The following is an 18,677-nucleotide window of genomic DNA, read 5'->3' on the forward strand; positions in this document are numbered from 1 at the left end:
AGGCACAATTTATTAATCAAGTATTCTGTTATTTCCAGCTGACAGCAGTAAGTGAAGGCATAATGACGTGAAGTTGGGAAGAGACAAACACGAGACTAGAGGGAGGGGGTTTCTTGGCTGGACAAAGCTAGTCTTTCAAAGCTGTAAGATTTAGACAAACTCAATTTGCCTGGACATTCGAATTATCAGTTTCATTAAGTAAGAGAGGAACATTTCTGTTGAAATTGAGATTTGAAAAACTGTCGTCATGGCCACCGCTCAACACACTTAAACACAGAGGTAAAGGAGGAGTAGTCTTATACTGAAAAGTACATTTCTTTAGAGATAACCATGTATTGTTTGAAATAAAATAAATAAAATATTAAAAGTAAATGATAGTTTAAAGAAGTATAAATACATTTTAGGAAACGCGCTTATTCGCTTTCTTCTCAAGAGTGGGATGAGAGGATTGATACCACTCTCATGTCTGTACACGAGACTGTAAGCTTAGCTTAGCATAAAGACTGGAAACTCTGCACCTCTAAGGCTCACTGATGAAGTTATATCTTGTTTGATCAATCTAAATAAAAGTTGAAATGACTATTTCTTGATTATATCTCTGGTTGCTTGGCTACCTCGCTGGGACAACGACAATCCAGATCGTCACTGTGTCTGGCTGATGTCAGAAACAGTGACGTCATGTAACCCTCCCTACAGCTACAATCAGATACAACACAACTTGTAAATCTTCAAGATATTTCGGACATTTTAACATTTGGACAATTCCAGTTGATTTCAAATGCTTCCAGTCTTCATGCTAAGCTAATCAAATGCTGGTTCTTGCTTCATATTTAACATTTAACTCATTCTGTGTCTGACTGACAGACGTAGACGTCACCGAGCAGTAATTTTCGAATCTATAAAATGTGACGCATAGCATGTTGGTATTGTTATCAGAAAGTGCTCTTACACTTTTTTGCATTATTGTGGACATTTTCAGGGTTTTATATAGTGGATAAATTTCCACACCCAGAATTTAGACACCTATAAAATGTCGGACAGTATACAGTGTTATTGTTATATAGTTGTAACAGTTAGTTGATGAATTGATTACTTGCCAAATATCAAATTAATTTTTTCTGGTTTCTTCTGTCTTGTATAAAACAATCTTTGGGTTGTGGACTGTTGGATTGAATTAATCAATCAAGTGAGAAAATAATCGACAGAGTAATCAATGATATATTAAATTTAAATAATTGTTGGCTGCAGCCCTCCATAGTGCACTGTACAGTAGACAGTGAGTGATATTAAGTATTTGTCCTTGAATCTAACTCCGCACAAAAGCGAATAAACGTATTGTCGCTTAAAAGGGACGCATTTGTACTAATTGAGCGTGAAATAAAGGAACGATTTCTACAGTTCAGGGAGGGCACTGAAAAGGATCCACTGAAACCCAGGTGAGTCCTAGAGACCGGTGCTTCTGGCCTGGCCCTGTCCAGTTAAGGGTGTTCAAGCTTGGGAAGCCAATGAAGGATCATGTCCTTGTCGCAGCACTAGTGACTCCATCTGAATGATCTGTCTATAGTGTGTACTTCTGTGTACACCCTCCACAGACGAAGAGTACACTGCAATGCAGCATGAACGGACCTCGACATCATTTGAAAAATAGAAAAACAAAAAGGGGAGCACACAGATTTTCTCAGTTTTTTGCCCATTGATTATACCGCAGTTTATAGGTGCATTTTGGGCACTTTGGGTACATAATAGTACTTTTGAAGGTAGGGGTACAAAAATTGACTTGCAGTAAAGGGTACTGTAATGTACCTGTATGGTGTACATTTGTACTTCAAAAAGTACAATTCTGCTCTACCTTTTCTGAGAGTGAAAGATATTTCTAAAAGTAGTCACACCACCCACTGACATTAAATATAAATCTATATAACAATACACATATTTTTATATGTCTTAACACAGTATCAGCATGGTACCTATGTGACCTCAGAAGGAGTCTATATATAGTGAATCATTACATATCAACATGCCTGTCTTTTAGAGGGGCATGTCTAGAGTTTTTGCATTAGATACATTCACAACACGATAACATTATTTAGAATGAATAATGTTCTGTGTGAAATGCCGTAATATCTGCAGCATTTACAACTAACCAAATATGTGATTCATTGTCTCTTCAACACACGTATGTATGCACACAACTCACTGTTTCATTTTTTTACACTAACAATAAGACAGCACAGCTGTCTCGGAGTAGAAACTAATACAGATGTCATTTACTACTATAATAATGTACCAAATAACACATTTATCTGTGAGCACTCGTCTGTTCTTACAGTGTATCGACAGTGGTGGTTTGAGGAGACTTGAAAGAGGCACATTTGAATTTGGATAAAAGTGATTTCAGCCCAGTTTCCAAAGCTGTCAAGTTCAATTTTATATGCCTGCAGAGCGATTCCTGCCTGGACATTTGAACACCAAAAATCCAGCTGGTTTGTAATTTCTTTCTTTCTTTCTTTTTTTAACCACCAGACATCAAACGGGTGAATTATTCCTCCATCAACTGAGTTAACCACGACTCAGTTCCACTCATAACAACTGTGGCTTCTGTATTTAGAGTCTGACGACTTTTGACATAAAGGACACATCAGTAAAAAAGACGACACATTTTAAAGTCAGACAGGACGTTTTCAAGTTCTCAGCTTTCTCCCTGAAGAGCCATAAAACATAAAAATCTTGTGCCACTTATTCAATCCAAACGCCTCGCAAAAGGAGGAAATTACACAACAAATCTCTAAACAAATCTCTGCGTTTGAGACGGAAACATTTATTTGGAGGAATTATTCTGCTATTGCGTTAAATGGGGGAGCTCTTTGCATATACTGCCGCCTCGCTTGGCACATCCTGTATAGTCTTTGGGCACAACAGCAGGAAACAAATCCAGCTTCTGTCTTATGGAATAATTCAGATTTCAGGTGTAAAGCATAAGATTTCAAAAAGCCCATAATCTTAGATCTCACCCTCGCAAATTTGATAATTTTGTTGTAGTAAGAAGTTATCGCCTGTAGATTGTCTTTCTCTTACATGGTGAAGCCAACACACCATGTTTGGATTTCAAATCATGGAGAAAACAGGACACGGACTATTTCCTGGTACAACCAAACAACGACAACTGATCAGACATCATGACTCGAGATACTGTACTTCATCACTCAAATTCAAACGTTTTAATAATTTAACCTGTCTGGCTCGTTACTGATAAGAATTAAACGGAGACAGACCTTCACACAGAGAACATGACCGCTCCTGCTTATGGTAGTTTGTGTCTTAAATCAGATAATTAAAAACCACATTCTTAAATATTTCTCAACTCAGCCTCTTCGGAAGTGATTAAATTCTTATTTTAAGCCAATTTGTCTTTTTTAAAGGTTGTCACATTACATAAAAGGTTATATCATCTCTTTTGAGATATAAAACTTGAGGACAAGAAAATAAGGATTAAAATCTTACTTAAGAACAAACAGTATGAATTTAAAGGGGGGGTCACTGTAATTATTTTATTGATTATTACAATAAGAGCTTTTTAGAACAAGAGATTTTGCCCTAAATCACGCATGACAACATTTTTCATTGTATGCCGTCATCTGTGAAGTCATTTACTGTTTTTAAGTCTCCTCTGCGGCTGAGCAGATAAATCAAAGGCACAAACAAAGAAACAACAACTCACTGACGTTTCATCAGGCGAGAATGAGAGTAGAGAGACCATGAGAACGAACTGAACATGGTACAACTCTAACAAAAATGTACATTTTTTTAGCCATCTCGAAACGTAAACGTGACGTGATATGAAACACTCTTTCGACTTCTGACGACAACACGTGACGGGTTGTAGAGCGGCAGGTCTGTCTGCCGTTCGATGAGCTTCTCAAGAGTTTCTGACTTTGGAACAGTCAAATGTGTTGGGTCGCCTTAAGAGATGGCTCCAACCCATAAAGGGCAATTAGTCTTCTGTGTGTGTGTGTGTGTGTGTGTGTGTGTGTGTGTGTGTGTGTATTTGTATGTGTTTGTGTGCACTTTTAAGGTGTTGGTATGTATGGCTGTAATAACGAGGGAGCTCTATTACTCAGCCTGATCTTCAAGTCTGTATGCATCAGGATGGCTGCTTTAAAGCTGCAGTAATACGTCCAGGCTTGTATTGTGTGAACTGTCGCAGCTCTCCTAACTGTTACAATATTTCATAAGTAAGTTCACGTCGCCCCTCAGTCAGCGTGCACTGAAGGTGAGGCACATGTTCGCTGCGTTCTCAAAGATGACCGCCCTCTTAGTGCACAGGTTTCGGGGACTTTAACTGGTGTTTCGGGAAAGGCTTACTGAGTTTAGGGCCACCGGAGCCGCCATCAGCAGTTTGGGGACGGGACAGAAATGGGTTTCCATGGGAACGCACTGGAGCTCCACCTGGTCAGGAGTCAGAAGCTCAGACGGGTCTACTGGAAGACAGAAAGAGAGGGGTGAAGGGAGGAGCTGTGACTTTCTACCGCCACAAAGAGCATTCAAACCTTCAGTAGGAGGAAATTAAGTTAGTGTGCAAAATATTTATAATGTGAAGCCAGAGGTTTCCAGATGTCCAAATTACACCCAAAACAAGCAGTAAAAGTGCAATTAGAACATTTGACTCATATGGATTTTGAATAACTGTTTCTAATATTTACATTTCCTATTTTTTAGATTTAGTATTTTTGTTTCCCCCTCTGAATTTCATTCTTTATGTTGGATATAAAACTCTCCATTAAAAGTCAAGCTATAATTAAACTGTTGGTAGTTATCAACCCTTTAATGTATATAAAAACGATGGCTTCATATAGTTGTTGCTCACTATAAACCATTTAATCAATATTAAAAAAACGTGAACGTGACGATTCCTGTTCATTTTTTGATGAAAACTTTTTTTTTCTGTGGTTCTTGCAGTGAGTTTGTGTACTGTAGTATGAACAGCGTGAGTTGGGAAATACTGTGATAAGAGAAATGACAGCCAAACAAAAGTAGAAGCAACATTTATGTCTGTATTTTTGTTTTTTTAAACAACGTAAAAAAAAAGAAGAAAAGTAGCAAATGTCTCCTGGTAGAAGAAAATGAGTCAAACTGTATGTTGACTGTGTGCAGAAAACAGAAATAATGAAAAGAGACAAACTAAAACAAACCAGTGCTCTTATTATTTGGTGTAAAACCTTTATAGCAGGTGCTATTAATGATATAAATATTCTGTACGTATTTTAAAAGAAACTACATCTTCAACTAGTCAGTTAAGTAATGTCTCACACTCATCTGTGCCAAGCTGCATTAAAACAGTTTATTACTTAATTTCAGACAGACTTAAAGTGTTACCATTACTCTCTTTAATATTGCTGAGTCAGTGTCTGCTGCTAAACTGCCTGCCGTCGGGAACATTTCGCCTAATCTGCATGACAGACGTACTGTATGTTGAGGGGAATTCATTACAACAAAGACAAGAGTTAAGGCGTTTCAATTATAAGAAGTGTTGAACTGGCACAAATTTACATTACACAGAGCAACAATGAGACTGAGACAGTAAGTGTGCTGATGAGAAAACAGTTTCCTATTTCAAGGTAAATTCTGTTTTCATTTGCTCACAAAAGCCTGAAAAGTGAAGACAGATGAGATGTGAACAGAACACACGTGAGACACCACAGGCAGGCGTTTGTTTAAGCTCATAAAAGACGGCTATGGACAAGACTCGGAGCCTACAGAGCTAAAATAAAAGGGAACTGAAATGAAAGAGCAAACCTGATTCGAGGTGGCGGATTCAGCGAAAGGAACATTGGTGACTGGGGTCGAGGCCGACGAAACAGTGGAGGTGGTGGCACCGTGCATCATGGGAACTTTTATTCAGGCGAGTCAGACGAAAGACAGAGGACGAGGATGTGGGCGAGGAGGAGGAGGGAGGGAGGGGGGGACAGGAATGATATGGTTACCATGGCAAAATGTGTAGGTTTAAAAGTCATGGCACAAGTCAAGTGATATTGCCAGGATGAATTTGAACAAGTACCGAGACACATGCAAATGAAATAAGAGATAAAGAAAAATACATATTTAATCAGCCAACCAGTTAAATAAATAAAAGGAAATGCATTGTTCACCAACACATGGTCGTTAACCAAACGAGGCAATACACAGTCATACAATCTAATCAGACTGAAGTATCTGATAATTGTATTCAGATGAACGAGGCATGTGTATGGAGAGAGCGAATGATCAATACAAGGATTTACTTTCATTATCGATTAATCTGGCTATTATTTTTTATGATTAATCGATTCATGGTTTCTCCTTAAAATGTCAGGAAATAATGAAAAATGAAAATGTTACCAGACCCCAAAGTCACGTCTTCAAATAACTTGTATTATCCAACTAACAATCTAAAAGATATTCAATCATATAAAAGTATGAAAATCAGCAAACCTTGATTCTTTGAGAAACAGGAAATATTTAGCGTAATTTTTCGGGATACAGGACTTCATACAATAATCAATTATCAATTGATGATTAATTTTCTGTTGATCGACTAATGTTTCAGCTCTAAAAAGGACAAGATATTTTTCAACTATAACATGACAGTATTTAATCTACTACATTTACGTTATCATATAATTGAGTATGATGGTGAAGTGATAAAACTGATAAACGTACTAGTTTAAATCTGCAGGAAAAAAACCCTTTATTTTATTTTCACTGACAATTTTGTGATAGTGTCGGATTTTAATAGCTAAACTTCACATTCAACATATAAAGGTCCTTTAAACAAAGACTAACACTGACACATTAATTGCAATATAAAGCTTGTATAACTTTTAACTCCTGGGTTTGGCATTATATCTTTCATTAATATCTTAAAAGGGGGTTTTTTTGTCTGATTTTGGGACGAATTAAAGGGGAAATTTTACACATTAAGATCATCTTACGAGTAACTCAAGGTGTGAAAAAAATACGTTGTGTACTTTCTGTGAAAGTAACCACGATGACACCATCAGGGATATTTCAGCTTATAGGCTGAAAACAGAAAGCTTGAACAACAAACTGGAGGAAGGTGGAAGACGTGTACATTTATCAGACAGGGAGGGTCTAATGAAAAGAACAGTTACAATATGAGAAACGCAGGATCCAAAACAGGAATTACAAATCCTTATATCTCGGTCTCAGCCTCTTTGATTTTGACTATTATTATTCTAATATCGAAACATTGAGAGGGCAACGTGATAACATTTGTCAGTTAGTCTGCTGGCACTTAGATTAAAACCACCACCATTAAGACTAGAAGACATGTGACAACACATGTGAACTGCATGAGAGACGTGATGACACATTTCATTACAGATGAGTATGTTCTTCAAAATATGGCCGCCTTTTATAAATCACTTCAACCAGACTGAAATATTAATGAATATGGATACCACCATCCTCACCATTAGTTACCCACTTACTCTTTAAATTAGTTTCACTTTATTGTACAGATGGACAGATCTTCTATAAATACACCAGTTTATTTGCTGACAAAGGTTAGAAACATCTATCATTATTTACCTAAAATTCATTGCTATATTTTTCTCTGTTGGTGAGACTAAAGATCTCATCTATCTATCTATCTATCTATCTATCTATCTGTATATATATATATATATACACATACATATATATCTATATCATAATCATTATTATTATTATATGACATACGGTGTTTATTACAAATCTGTAATTCAAAATGTTATCTTTTGTTTGGCCTCTCATGTGGAGAGTTTCAACTGTTAAAAGCACAATAAAAACTGTAAAAAAAAAGAAAAGAAAAGAAATGTGACTGAATGAAATTAAATGAAATTGAAAAGTCCAGAATGCTGAACAACGATCACAACAACTGCAAATTTTTTCTCTTCTTACAAACGACAAAACACACCGTGGAAAATTATTTAGTCATGACTTAAAACAGCAGCAGTGAATCCTACATGAAAGGTTTTTTTCTTTTTTCTGCTTCCCGAGTTTTTGCTTATAATGTGTAATATTACCATCAATATATCAGCATGCAGAGGTGGTGAATGGGGAACAGATGGAGAACACAAGGACGATTCAAGATGTACATAAAAAGATGTGGTCACACACACACACACACACACACACACACACACACACACACACACACACACACACACACACACACACACACACACACACACACACACACACACACACACGCACACACACAGCGATGCCTCCTCTGAAACTTTTTACAATCTAACCATCTTAGCCACAACTGACACTATATCTTCCTGTGTGTTTGTGTAACTTTTTGAATCTGAAGTAATAGTTATTAATATTTCAGTGGTAAATAAAATAATTTCTAAGAACTGTTAACTCAGCACAAAATTATCATTGATGAAAGGTCTTTATAGTATTAAACCTCCTAAGGTGACATTTGCAAAAATATCAAATTGAATGAATTGCTTGCTTAACAGTATCCATACTAACAATTTATTCTGACATTTTTACAATCAATTTTGTGAATATTTACATCGCACAACTTCAATAAAACTGGGAAATGCTACTGTACACGTCTATGCTCATCTGTCCCTACATAGCTTAGTTTCAGGGAGTCTCATACAGGTAGGGGAGAGTCTACAGGGAGTTCCCTCACCACTGAGTCCAGGCACTGACGGGTGGCAGTGGTGGCTTTGCCTGCCGCTGCTCCACTCCCGCCTCTCCCAGTGGCCCTCCGCTGCCAGCAGGGCCGGGATTTTCATAAACCCTACAGGAGACAGGATTGAAGCTCACAGCAAGAGCGTTGATTGCTGGCCCTCGTCCTTCTTCCCTAAGCTGGATGCACCTGGACGCCTGGAGTGCACTCATGAACACACACCAGGCGTGTTTGCACAGACTTCACATGAACCAATGAATTGCCAAACAAAGCATGACTCGTTAAACAATTTGGAAATGAGTGTGACTGTCTCAGAAAAGCAGACAGGAGAAGTGATGACACGCAGAAATGTTGCAACAAAAAAGACAAATAAAGCTCCTAAATGTACGTCTATCATGTGGTTTTTCAGTACAGCTGCCACAATAATCTGTGATATATTCTCCTTAAAACTGGTTAATGCCATTTTCTAGTAAATACGGTGTGATTATGTTTTTTCTGTCCGTGTCTAACCTGCAAATTACTCCTTTATATTTATTTCCAAACCTGCAGCAAGTAAAACAAAAGTAATCTAAAAAATAAACAAACAGTATAGAACTGTTTTTAATTCAGTGCAGGATGGTGATGAAAATCATCCTGGAGAAATTTGGAACTTGCTCAAGAGACGTAAACATTGATTTCACATCACAGTGAACATTTCAACATTTTCAGTTTTTTGCCACAGTAACTGTGAACCTGTTTACACCTTGCATTAATATGTGATCCAATCACAAGTGGACAGCACTAAATACAAGCGTAAATGACCCCCAAGATGCATTGCATCACTCAAACCACTTGCCAAAGTGGTCTGGGATGCGTTTGACTACATGTCTTTTGTAGTGTAAACACTAATGTGTCCTGATGCATCCCCGGCAAGGATGTATGTCATCAATGCAGGATGTAGCAGTTGTTTTGGTAAAAGCATGCAAGCATTTTAAAAAGTACAGGCCTATGTGGTTGGAGTAATCTGAACAGTTCGAACAGCCCTTACATATATATTAGTTTATTAGCTTTTAGCTTTTAATCGCAACTAAAAACAAAACTGGCGCTTGTCTGATGTAATAACTGTGCACAGGGCCTTTTGACCTTGTAGCTTAAGTGATGCAGGCAGCAACAAAATCTGGACACAAGTGGTCAGCTCGAGACATATAACAGATTTGAGGAGGTGTGAACAGCATTGTGTCTCGGCTGTCCCCTTTTGATCAGATCACATGAGACTAATGTTAAAGCCAGGAGTAAACAGGACCATTATTTCCATATAATGTTTGCTGAAAGTCTGACACACCCAAACAGGTGTCCTGGGTTGAGCAATGTTGGAATAACACGAGGTCACCAAACACAAAGAGCTAATAAGAATGACAAACTGCTTTCTTCATGACAGACATTTTTCCTGTTACAAAAGAACAGGTGTACACAATATAATTAATGATAGCTGAATTAAATGTATCTGCTTCAGTTTCACGGTGCTGAGATTCTGCATGCTGGCTTACTTTCACAGTGTACCTGTTAATGATAAAATCAACACCTGTGCTTTCTGTCAAAAAGCCTACTGTGAAAAAGGTCTGTAGCTTTAACTGCAGGCATTCACCTGGCGTGCAGGTTACAAACAACATACACAAGTTGTATATTTACAGCTTTATATATGAATTTTTTGTTTAATGATGCCCTGTCACTCATCCTTACTCTGCTGCTTGTGTTGTTTCACCATGCAATCATACAGCAAGGATTTAAACAACCACTATTTTCTGAATGAGACTCAATCTCACCCCCTCTCTACAACTGGCTGAACATTGGTGATTGAACTGAGTCGCTGAAGTCTGCATGAAGTAAACAGGCAAAGTCAATTTGTTTATCTTGACCGGAAGCAAAAACAACTTGCCCGGTTCCTGTTTGAGATACAAGGGGAGCGAAATCTGGTGTGAACACACCCAAATAAGAAGGAATCCAATTAGTAAAAAAATATGTGAAAACATATGTGTGGGGTGAACCATGATGTTAAAAAGTCCTCTGACATTCAGCTGTGAGAAAAGACAAGACTTTTTCATCAAAGTCCCTACCATATCCACATGATATTTCCATATTTTCAAATGCACATATTTCCTTAATATCAAGATTTTAGTTTCTCAACTAATTTTCAAAATCAAAATCACAAGGTTGAGTTTTCAAAACACAACCTCTTCTTTGATAAAAAACAAAGCTTTGTCTGAGATGTATCACTTGTCCAGTGTAAGTGAAGTGTTTGTCATATTGTCCTCGTATGAACTAAGAACAATGACCGCCAAGAGGGTAGAAAAATGCATTGATATTGTAAAACAATATGTTGTGGAAAATTGGTGGCAGTGGTAGTCAGACTAGTCCTTCAGTTACCAACCAATACACAAAATATACTCTGCCCTACCACGTGTAGTTGCTATTTCCAGCTAACCTGCCAATGCCTCCCGAGGTCACCATGCACACAAGAGATCCCGCTGCGTTATGCAAAGAAACAGTGTGTGAAAAATAAGAGTGAGTATGGGAGCGGATGAGGTGAGGGAGAGGAAAACAAAGGGGAAAAGAGAAGCTCACAGACACACGAAAAAACAGATAGATGGAAAACACAGACGGGGAGTTTGATTGTAAACAACAGGTCAAGACAAGTCAAGAGGTTTGAGTTAGAGCAGGCAACACAAGTGACATTGAGGCTGTCACAGTCAGTGCACCAAAAATAAGCTGCTGATAAGGATACGAGCAGCAAAGCAAACTGCTTTCAAAGCCCTGATCAGTATTAGTACAGTGTAGAAATGATAGCTCAAAGCAGCAAGAAATGGAGATAATAACTGTGTGTGATAAATGTGGATGGGAAATTTATTTGACCTTTAACACAGGACAGGTCCAATGTGTGGGTGTTTTGGATTTAGACCTCTATGTGAAATTTAGGCCTATCAATAATTCATGTCTGGCGGCCTGCAGGCCTTTCACGCACCACTGTTGCTTTACAGTTTCCAAGAACTGAAACGTGTCTGTTCAGCATCGATACCTCATGTCCCCTCTGTCATCATGGGCCAAATATACGTCTAGTAAAATACATTTTCACATATTTTACATTTATTTTTTTATTCCACTTTATGTATCTAGAGGGTGTCGTTATGTCAGTGACACATCTTTGCACGAAAAAAAATCATCTAGTGCTGAACCTAACAATTCCTTTCATTATTGTTGAATCTATGTCTATGAAGAAAATATTTAATATTATATTAAGAAGAGAAGAAAAATCCTCAATCCTCAGATTTCTGTTTAATGCAGAAAAATTAATTTAAAACAACTGAAACTAGTGGGGCTAGTGCTGTCTTCTTTGCTCTGTCTCACTTCCTTTTGTTTTCCCAGCCAGTTTCTTTCTGCTACTTACTGCTACTTTCATTTCAAATAACTTAAACACAGATTGATTAGATAGCAGAATATCACACATCTCCAGGCTGATGATAGAGCAATGCAAACACCCACAACCATGCACCTACATACTGATCTACACATCGCTTCATGTTATTGCCTGTTTTTTTTGTTTTTTTTAATTAATTTGCTCTGATTACTGAAACATGTGTTTTCTAACCTTGCTTCAGCAAGTCTCATCACATATGAAGCAACAATGAACCAAATGCAGACAACACAACAGACGGTGGAGGAAAGAAGCGTGATGAGAGGACAAAAAGGCGGAGAGTTACACTGCAGAGAAGCTTTGCACAGACACAGCATGCAAACTGTTATTATACACTGTTAACCCCTTCTTTCCTACAATAATACTTTGTTGTCTAACATTAAATCCCTTGTATTTGCCTGCCTAGAGCACTGGTGAATCAAGCTCCAGACGCTCTTGCTCCATGATCTGTAATTTTGCCACAACATGTGTGGTGTGGTCAACAGAGGACGGACTGTGTCTTATTGTTACTGATGTGTGCAGACACTCACCCGTGGGGATAAAGGCTGGTTGTTGGAGCTGCATGTTAGCCAGGGCTTGCTGGTAGTGGAACATGCTGGGGTTAAAGACAGTGGCAGCAGCTCCATTGCTCTTCTCTAAGATCTGCCTCTTTGGTAGCGACTGCATGGCCGCCTGTGGCAGACCCTGGCCGGCAGGGGAAGGAAAAGAGTGCACAAGAAAGATATGGAAATTAGCCTTCAACGTTGACACATTCAGGCTATTCATTTTTCCTCACAGTATAAAAGCACTACTAAATACTGCATTATTTTGTGTCGTCTCTGAGTAAATATACAGTCGCAATGTACTGAAAGTGCCCCTTAGACTCAACATCCATTTATTGTGGATGTTTCTGTTTACCACCACAAGAGGACACTGCAGTATCTAAGATTAGCTGAAGTGATGTAGGCCAGCTCCAGAGGTCAGACCAAGAGCAAAATGGGATTGCTATGACTTCATTCTCTAAGGGGGCTTGTGCTGAAACATCAAACTGCAGTGGAAGATAACCAAGATAACTCTTTACTCACAATAGATAAGTATAAATGTAGCAAAATATGGGGAAAAAAGTATCACAACTGCAGGCTTTAACTCAAAAAATTGATTTGTTTTAGTAAAAAATAAAAATAAATAAAAACGTAATATACCTTGAAAACATTGTTTCTTATTGATTCATTTCAGCATTTTATATAATTTTTTAAAAACTTTGTTTCTTGTTTCCCAGCATCAGCACTGCAGTCTGACCTGATTATGTTACTGCTCACAATGCTAACTTTAGCCCTTGTAGCATGCTTCAGTGAGAGTACAGGCTCAAACACACGCACAGTTGCAGAAAAAAAAATCCCCTAGCTGCATGATCAAATTTCAGGCCGGTGGGGGGATACTGTGATACCCTGATCTTTCATTGCATCAGTAAACAAAATCCAAGAGGAGAACAAGAAAATCTTCTACTGTTTCAGTGACTGTTCAGTAAATGATTTGTAACTTTTAAGAACGTGAGCATCAGTTTACACTCGTTCTTTTTCTGTTCAGCAGATCAGAGATAGACAGCCGATAAGATTTCAAATCTTTGACATTTTGATGTTTATTTCTGGTTAAAAACAAAAAAAGAGTGTTGCGTGTTTGTCACTGTGTTGAGGAGGACTCACCAAGGCTGCGGACGCATTGTTTTGACTGGCTTGATGCTGCGCAGCCTTGATCCTGGCCTGCAGGTGAGCAGGGGGATGGAAGTACTTGCACTTATCTCTGCTGCAGCGGCCCTTGATGTAGTCCATGCAGACAATCACAGAGTTCTCGCTGCAGTCCACCATGCCAGCCTCCATGGGGTGAGCGTAGCGGCAGTCGCTCTCACCCCGCGTGCAGTTACCGCGCTGGAATTCTCGACAAACCTGGCAGGGCCAGTGGGACCTCTGATCAACATTTACCTTTCATCATACTTTGGCCAAACATAGAAACACAACAACTGCACACACATACCTCCAGCTTGTCTGTGCGCACATGTTTTTGTACGGAGGTGCCGTTGCCCATGGCTGCTAGGCCGGTGGGACTCCCAGGGACCAGCAGGGGAGTACTGGGCAGCAGCTCAGGCATCAAACCCATGCCTGGGCCCATGTGGCTCAGATATGGACTGAAGGCCATACTGGGACTCGTTGCCAGAGAGGGCGTCACTGGGAATGTTGTCTAGTGGATGGAGAGCACGGCAGAGATGAGAGAGACAAAACAACAAGTTATGGCAAGGTTCTCCCGAGCCTGAGGAGAACATTTGGTGACAATGAAACCAGTAACAAAAAGCAATGAGATGCAGTGGAGTAATGAAAGAAAAAAGGAATTATGGAATCCCTTTTTGAAGCCAATAAACCTTTACATAGTGTGAAATGATTTCTGCCTTTATTGGACAGTGAAGTGACAGACAGGAAACGAGGGGAGAGAGAGATGTGTATGACATGCAACAAAGGTTGCAGACTGTAATCAAAACAGAAGCTTTGCAGTTCTGAGGCTCTCCTAGCATTAGTGTTTTAACAGCTAAATAACATTTCTTCAGACACAATGAAAAACATTACAGTTTTAATTTGAGCTACTCACTATGGGCTGCAGCTGTGCTCCAGGCAGCATGAACTGCATCTGTTGCGCCAACATGGCTGCTGCGGCCTTCTGCTGGATCAGGTTGTTCCTTCCGTTAATCTCCAGCTGAGTTTTCAGGTGTGGAGGCGGGTGCAGGTATTTACAGTTCTCACGTGTGCAGCGCCCCTGAAAAGGAGAGGATGGAGGACAGATGAGAGGGAGAGCAGGCGGACGTGGTGACACTGACACATTACAGTGACTCTGGATTTAAGGGAGATGAAGTCCCATAATAGGGAGATGAGAATAATGTGATTGAGAGGCTAAATCAATCAAAGACCACATGACTCTGTGTCACCAAAATTAAAAAAGGCTCACCTAATTGCAGCACTTGATCTAACATTAGCAGAGGACTCAATCATATAATGAAGCACATTTTGTTATAATAAACATCAATAATCAAGTGTGTTTTTTAAAGCAGAACTACATCTTGTTAATTCTGGTGAAATACAGTACTAATGACGTCCCAGAAGAGCTTATGTTGGATAATTCATGAGAAATATGCAACCACTTTCTAAAAATGTTCATCATTAAAAGTATGCCACGCTGAAACTGCCAACAATCTGAGCAAAACAGAAACAGCATTCATTTAAAGTTGTATGTTACATGCAACTGTACACAGGAAGTACACATTTTCGTAATTTGTAAATTACTTTGCCACTAAACTGTACATGTTAGCTTTTCTTTTTATACATATGGCATGTTATTTTTAAAGTGATGTGAAATGACAGGTGAGTATTTATTGAGTATTTGAGCCAGCTTTGAATTTTTCCACTGTGGTAAAGCAGAAGTCAAACAAACCACACTGACCCGAGATAAAGCTGGAGAGTGGAAACATATGCTCGACTCTCACTGCTGTGTGTGACACATTCTGTATCTCTACCGTGTGTTTATCAGTCTAATAAATGAGCTACTTTCCAGACAGAAACCACCCCCCAAATATTTCAGCTCTTATGTACTGATGGTGTGTTATTCAGAGAGGAGCTAATATGGGGTTAGACAGGGTAAAGAGTTCAGTAAACCTACTTTATTTATAACAATATGATGTTTTATAAAAAGGGATACATTAATATGTTAACATACCATCAGTGTCAGCCACAAACAGCAGGTTACCAAAAGGAATATAAATGTTTTTTCTTTAACATTTAATTACAGTTGGCTGAGAAGCCAGGATTAGCAGTACCAAAAAGAAGAAGGGACACCTGCACACTGTTTTAACTTGCTCAATAAAGATACTTTAATATATACAACAGTATACCAGTATATAAAGTATAGGTGGGAAAACGAATGCCTGATTACAAATTCCTGGAGGTAATGCTCGCCACATCCAGAGGTCAGAAAGCAGCGCTGAACTGCACACCAGAAGAAGAAATGTCCTGCTAAAGGATACATAAGCAAGACGAGTGTTTGCTGACACAGGGTTTGCTGGTACACCGGTCAACTGAAGGACAGTTTTCATAAAGAAAACGCAGACACACACACACACACACACACACACACACACACACACACACACACACACACACACACACACACACACACACACAAACACACTCACACATGCACAGAACAATGTGCTCCAATAACTACAATTAGGTATTAAATATGTCCGCTTTAATGTGACTTTGTTAAACATGTTAATCAAATGAACACTGAGCACCTTTCATGACTATTAACAAATGTGGCATGAGACGTGTTAGCTGAACAGCCAGTACTCTGCTGTCGGGCTTGTGTGCATAGTCAAAGCTTTTGTATTTGTCCTGCATGCAAAGCTTCATTCAACACATGCAGGTTCAAACAACGGCAGCAGATAGTTTATATAACCCAAGTATCGTATGTGTTTAATCAAAGTATGAACGTTTTACAACGAATGTGATGACAATGGCAATAGAACACACTTGCAGAGGCCTCACAGCTCAGTAATTTTTTTGGATTATGAATTAAACTGATTACTGGAGAGAAATGGAACCATGTTGAACGCTGACTGAAGGAAGACTGTACTTGAACCTGTAATCAATACCATCCAAAGTGAAGCTATGTATTCAAAACAATGACTTCATGATTGTTCTGCACCAGCAGCCTTTGCAACATATTTTTTTGATCAGAAAACATTCTTCACGCTCCATTTTACTTGTCACTTTGGCTTCCTGACAAACTGTAAATCAAATTTTAGCCATTTATCTAAAAGCAATTCATTTTTCCCCAGAACGTCCTCAAAAGCAGTGTCCTTCCTCCTTGCTAGAGTCTGTGGGGAAGGTGAAGATGGTGCTGCAGGAACACTGCAGGTCAACACACACTCAAGGGAGAAACTGCAGTCTCCATTAAACCCCTGGGCAGACAGCAGCTGTCTGCTCCTGCAGATGAGCTGTTAACCCTCTAAACTACCTCTGCTAAGCGACAGCCACATGCTCTGTCATCAGGCCACACACACACACACACAGCAGCTCTAATTAGGTGCCTGTGAGCATGCCGCACAATTGAGCAATAAAGCAAGGGAAAATAAAAAAGAGTCAGATAACAAACTGACGTCATGGTGCAGAGACTCTGACGGTGATAGATGATGTCGCACTGAGATGAGGACACATAAAAAAGGGCTTAGCAGCAGGAGCACAGTATAGGCCAGAAAGAAACTGCAGTGTCTTCGACTGTATTCACACAACCTCTGGACAAAAAGTGTTCAGGGTGCAATGTGTACATCTCTGAAAAATGGTCAGGATGGTACATAGGCTTTACACAAACACTCTCGCCTACACTTGAGATGCGAGCAAGCTGTGTGTCAGCAGGCTGTGTGTTTAGGGATGAATCTGTAATGAGGAATGAGTCCCGTGAGCCCAGCAAACCTGCTCAAACTCAGACGAAGAGAAAGTGTCTATTAATGAGCCTAATGATCTAAATTATGCATAATGTGATCCAAAAAAGAAAAGTTAGACCAAATGACTGTCTGACTTTTGGTCGATACAACATATAAAACACATCTATTTCTAAAGCTATAAATCTGGGTTAGAGAACAAGGCCAATGAAAAGTGTTGTTGAGGAGAGTATTGGGTCAGGAATCTCCTTTTGGTAGCCATAGCAACACACTACGCAACACAGAGAAAGTCCCTCATAGTGCAGTTGTGTGTTGTTGATCAGAGAGGAGAGAGACGGGATATTAGCCTGTCCGCTCAGACAATAGCACGATCACTAAACTGTTAAATACATTTTTTTGAGCTGTAATAATGAAAATATGAAACCAAGCTGATGCTTTTCTACAGCTGAAGGATCGCCAAGCTCAGGTTTGGACTCATATGTGACAATGATGTCATTCGAACAAGACGCTGCTGTTAAATCTACTGTATGTTGGGCAGGTGTGATGGCCACACTAATCATTTAAGATGACAGCAGCACTCCAGTTAACAAGGTAAAAAGAACTAGGCGGTGAAGCCCCCCCCTACACCTCCCTCTGGTAGGTTCAGACCAACCAGACAGAGCTAATGGAGGAGCAACAGAGAATGACAGCGTTCGGCTCGGACCGGGCTGGAGATGCCAGATATGGGAGGAACGGCGAGGAGGGAGGCCATTAGCAGATAAATCCATAAAATTAACAAAGAAGGGAGGGGCGCGCGGAGAGCTGGAGGAAGGAGTGATGTGGCAGAACGGCTCTGTTGGGGAAAGAGCGTGGTGCTTCTTTGTTTTTTCTAGTCAGTCAACCAAAAACCACTGCTGTCAGATGAATATAATCCTGAACAACAATGAGGATAAAAACACTGCTGTACAGAGGTGGCTGTTGACATACTGTGCCAGCATTAAAGCCCTGCTGTGGCTACTGATGAAGAAAGCTACTTTGACCTTCAACTGTCACCAACTTCAGTTCTTTCTCCAACGAACAACATGACCTCAGGGCTTCAA

General features: G+C 39.4%; 1 protein-coding gene across 4 annotated transcripts in view; it reads right to left on the reverse strand.

Moving 5' to 3' along the window:
* Window positions 1-18,677, reverse strand: part of mbnl3 (muscleblind-like splicing regulator 3) — a 30,536-nt gene that overhangs the window by 2,669 nt on the left and 9,190 nt on the right. For 3 of the 4 annotated variants that reach the window (XM_062426317.1, XM_062426318.1, XM_062426320.1), the window contains exons 3-7: window positions 14,754-14,918; window positions 14,148-14,351; window positions 13,820-14,059; window positions 12,668-12,821; window positions 4,363-4,478 (exon numbers count right to left, since the gene is read on the reverse strand). In XM_062426317.1, coding sequence (XP_062282301.1) covers window positions 4,363-4,478; window positions 12,668-12,821; window positions 13,820-14,059; window positions 14,148-14,351; window positions 14,754-14,918 — 879 coding nt within the window. Of the gene's footprint in view, window positions 1-4,343; window positions 4,479-5,793; window positions 5,889-12,667; window positions 12,822-13,819; window positions 14,060-14,147; window positions 14,352-14,753; window positions 14,919-18,677 lie in introns of those variants that run through there. The other variant, XM_062426321.1, reaches the window with a different exon arrangement.

The sequence above is a fragment of the Scomber scombrus genome, chromosome 9, assembly GCF_963691925.1.
Source record: "Scomber scombrus chromosome 9, fScoSco1.1, whole genome shotgun sequence".
NCBI lineage: Eukaryota > Metazoa > Chordata > Actinopteri > Scombriformes > Scombridae > Scomber > Scomber scombrus.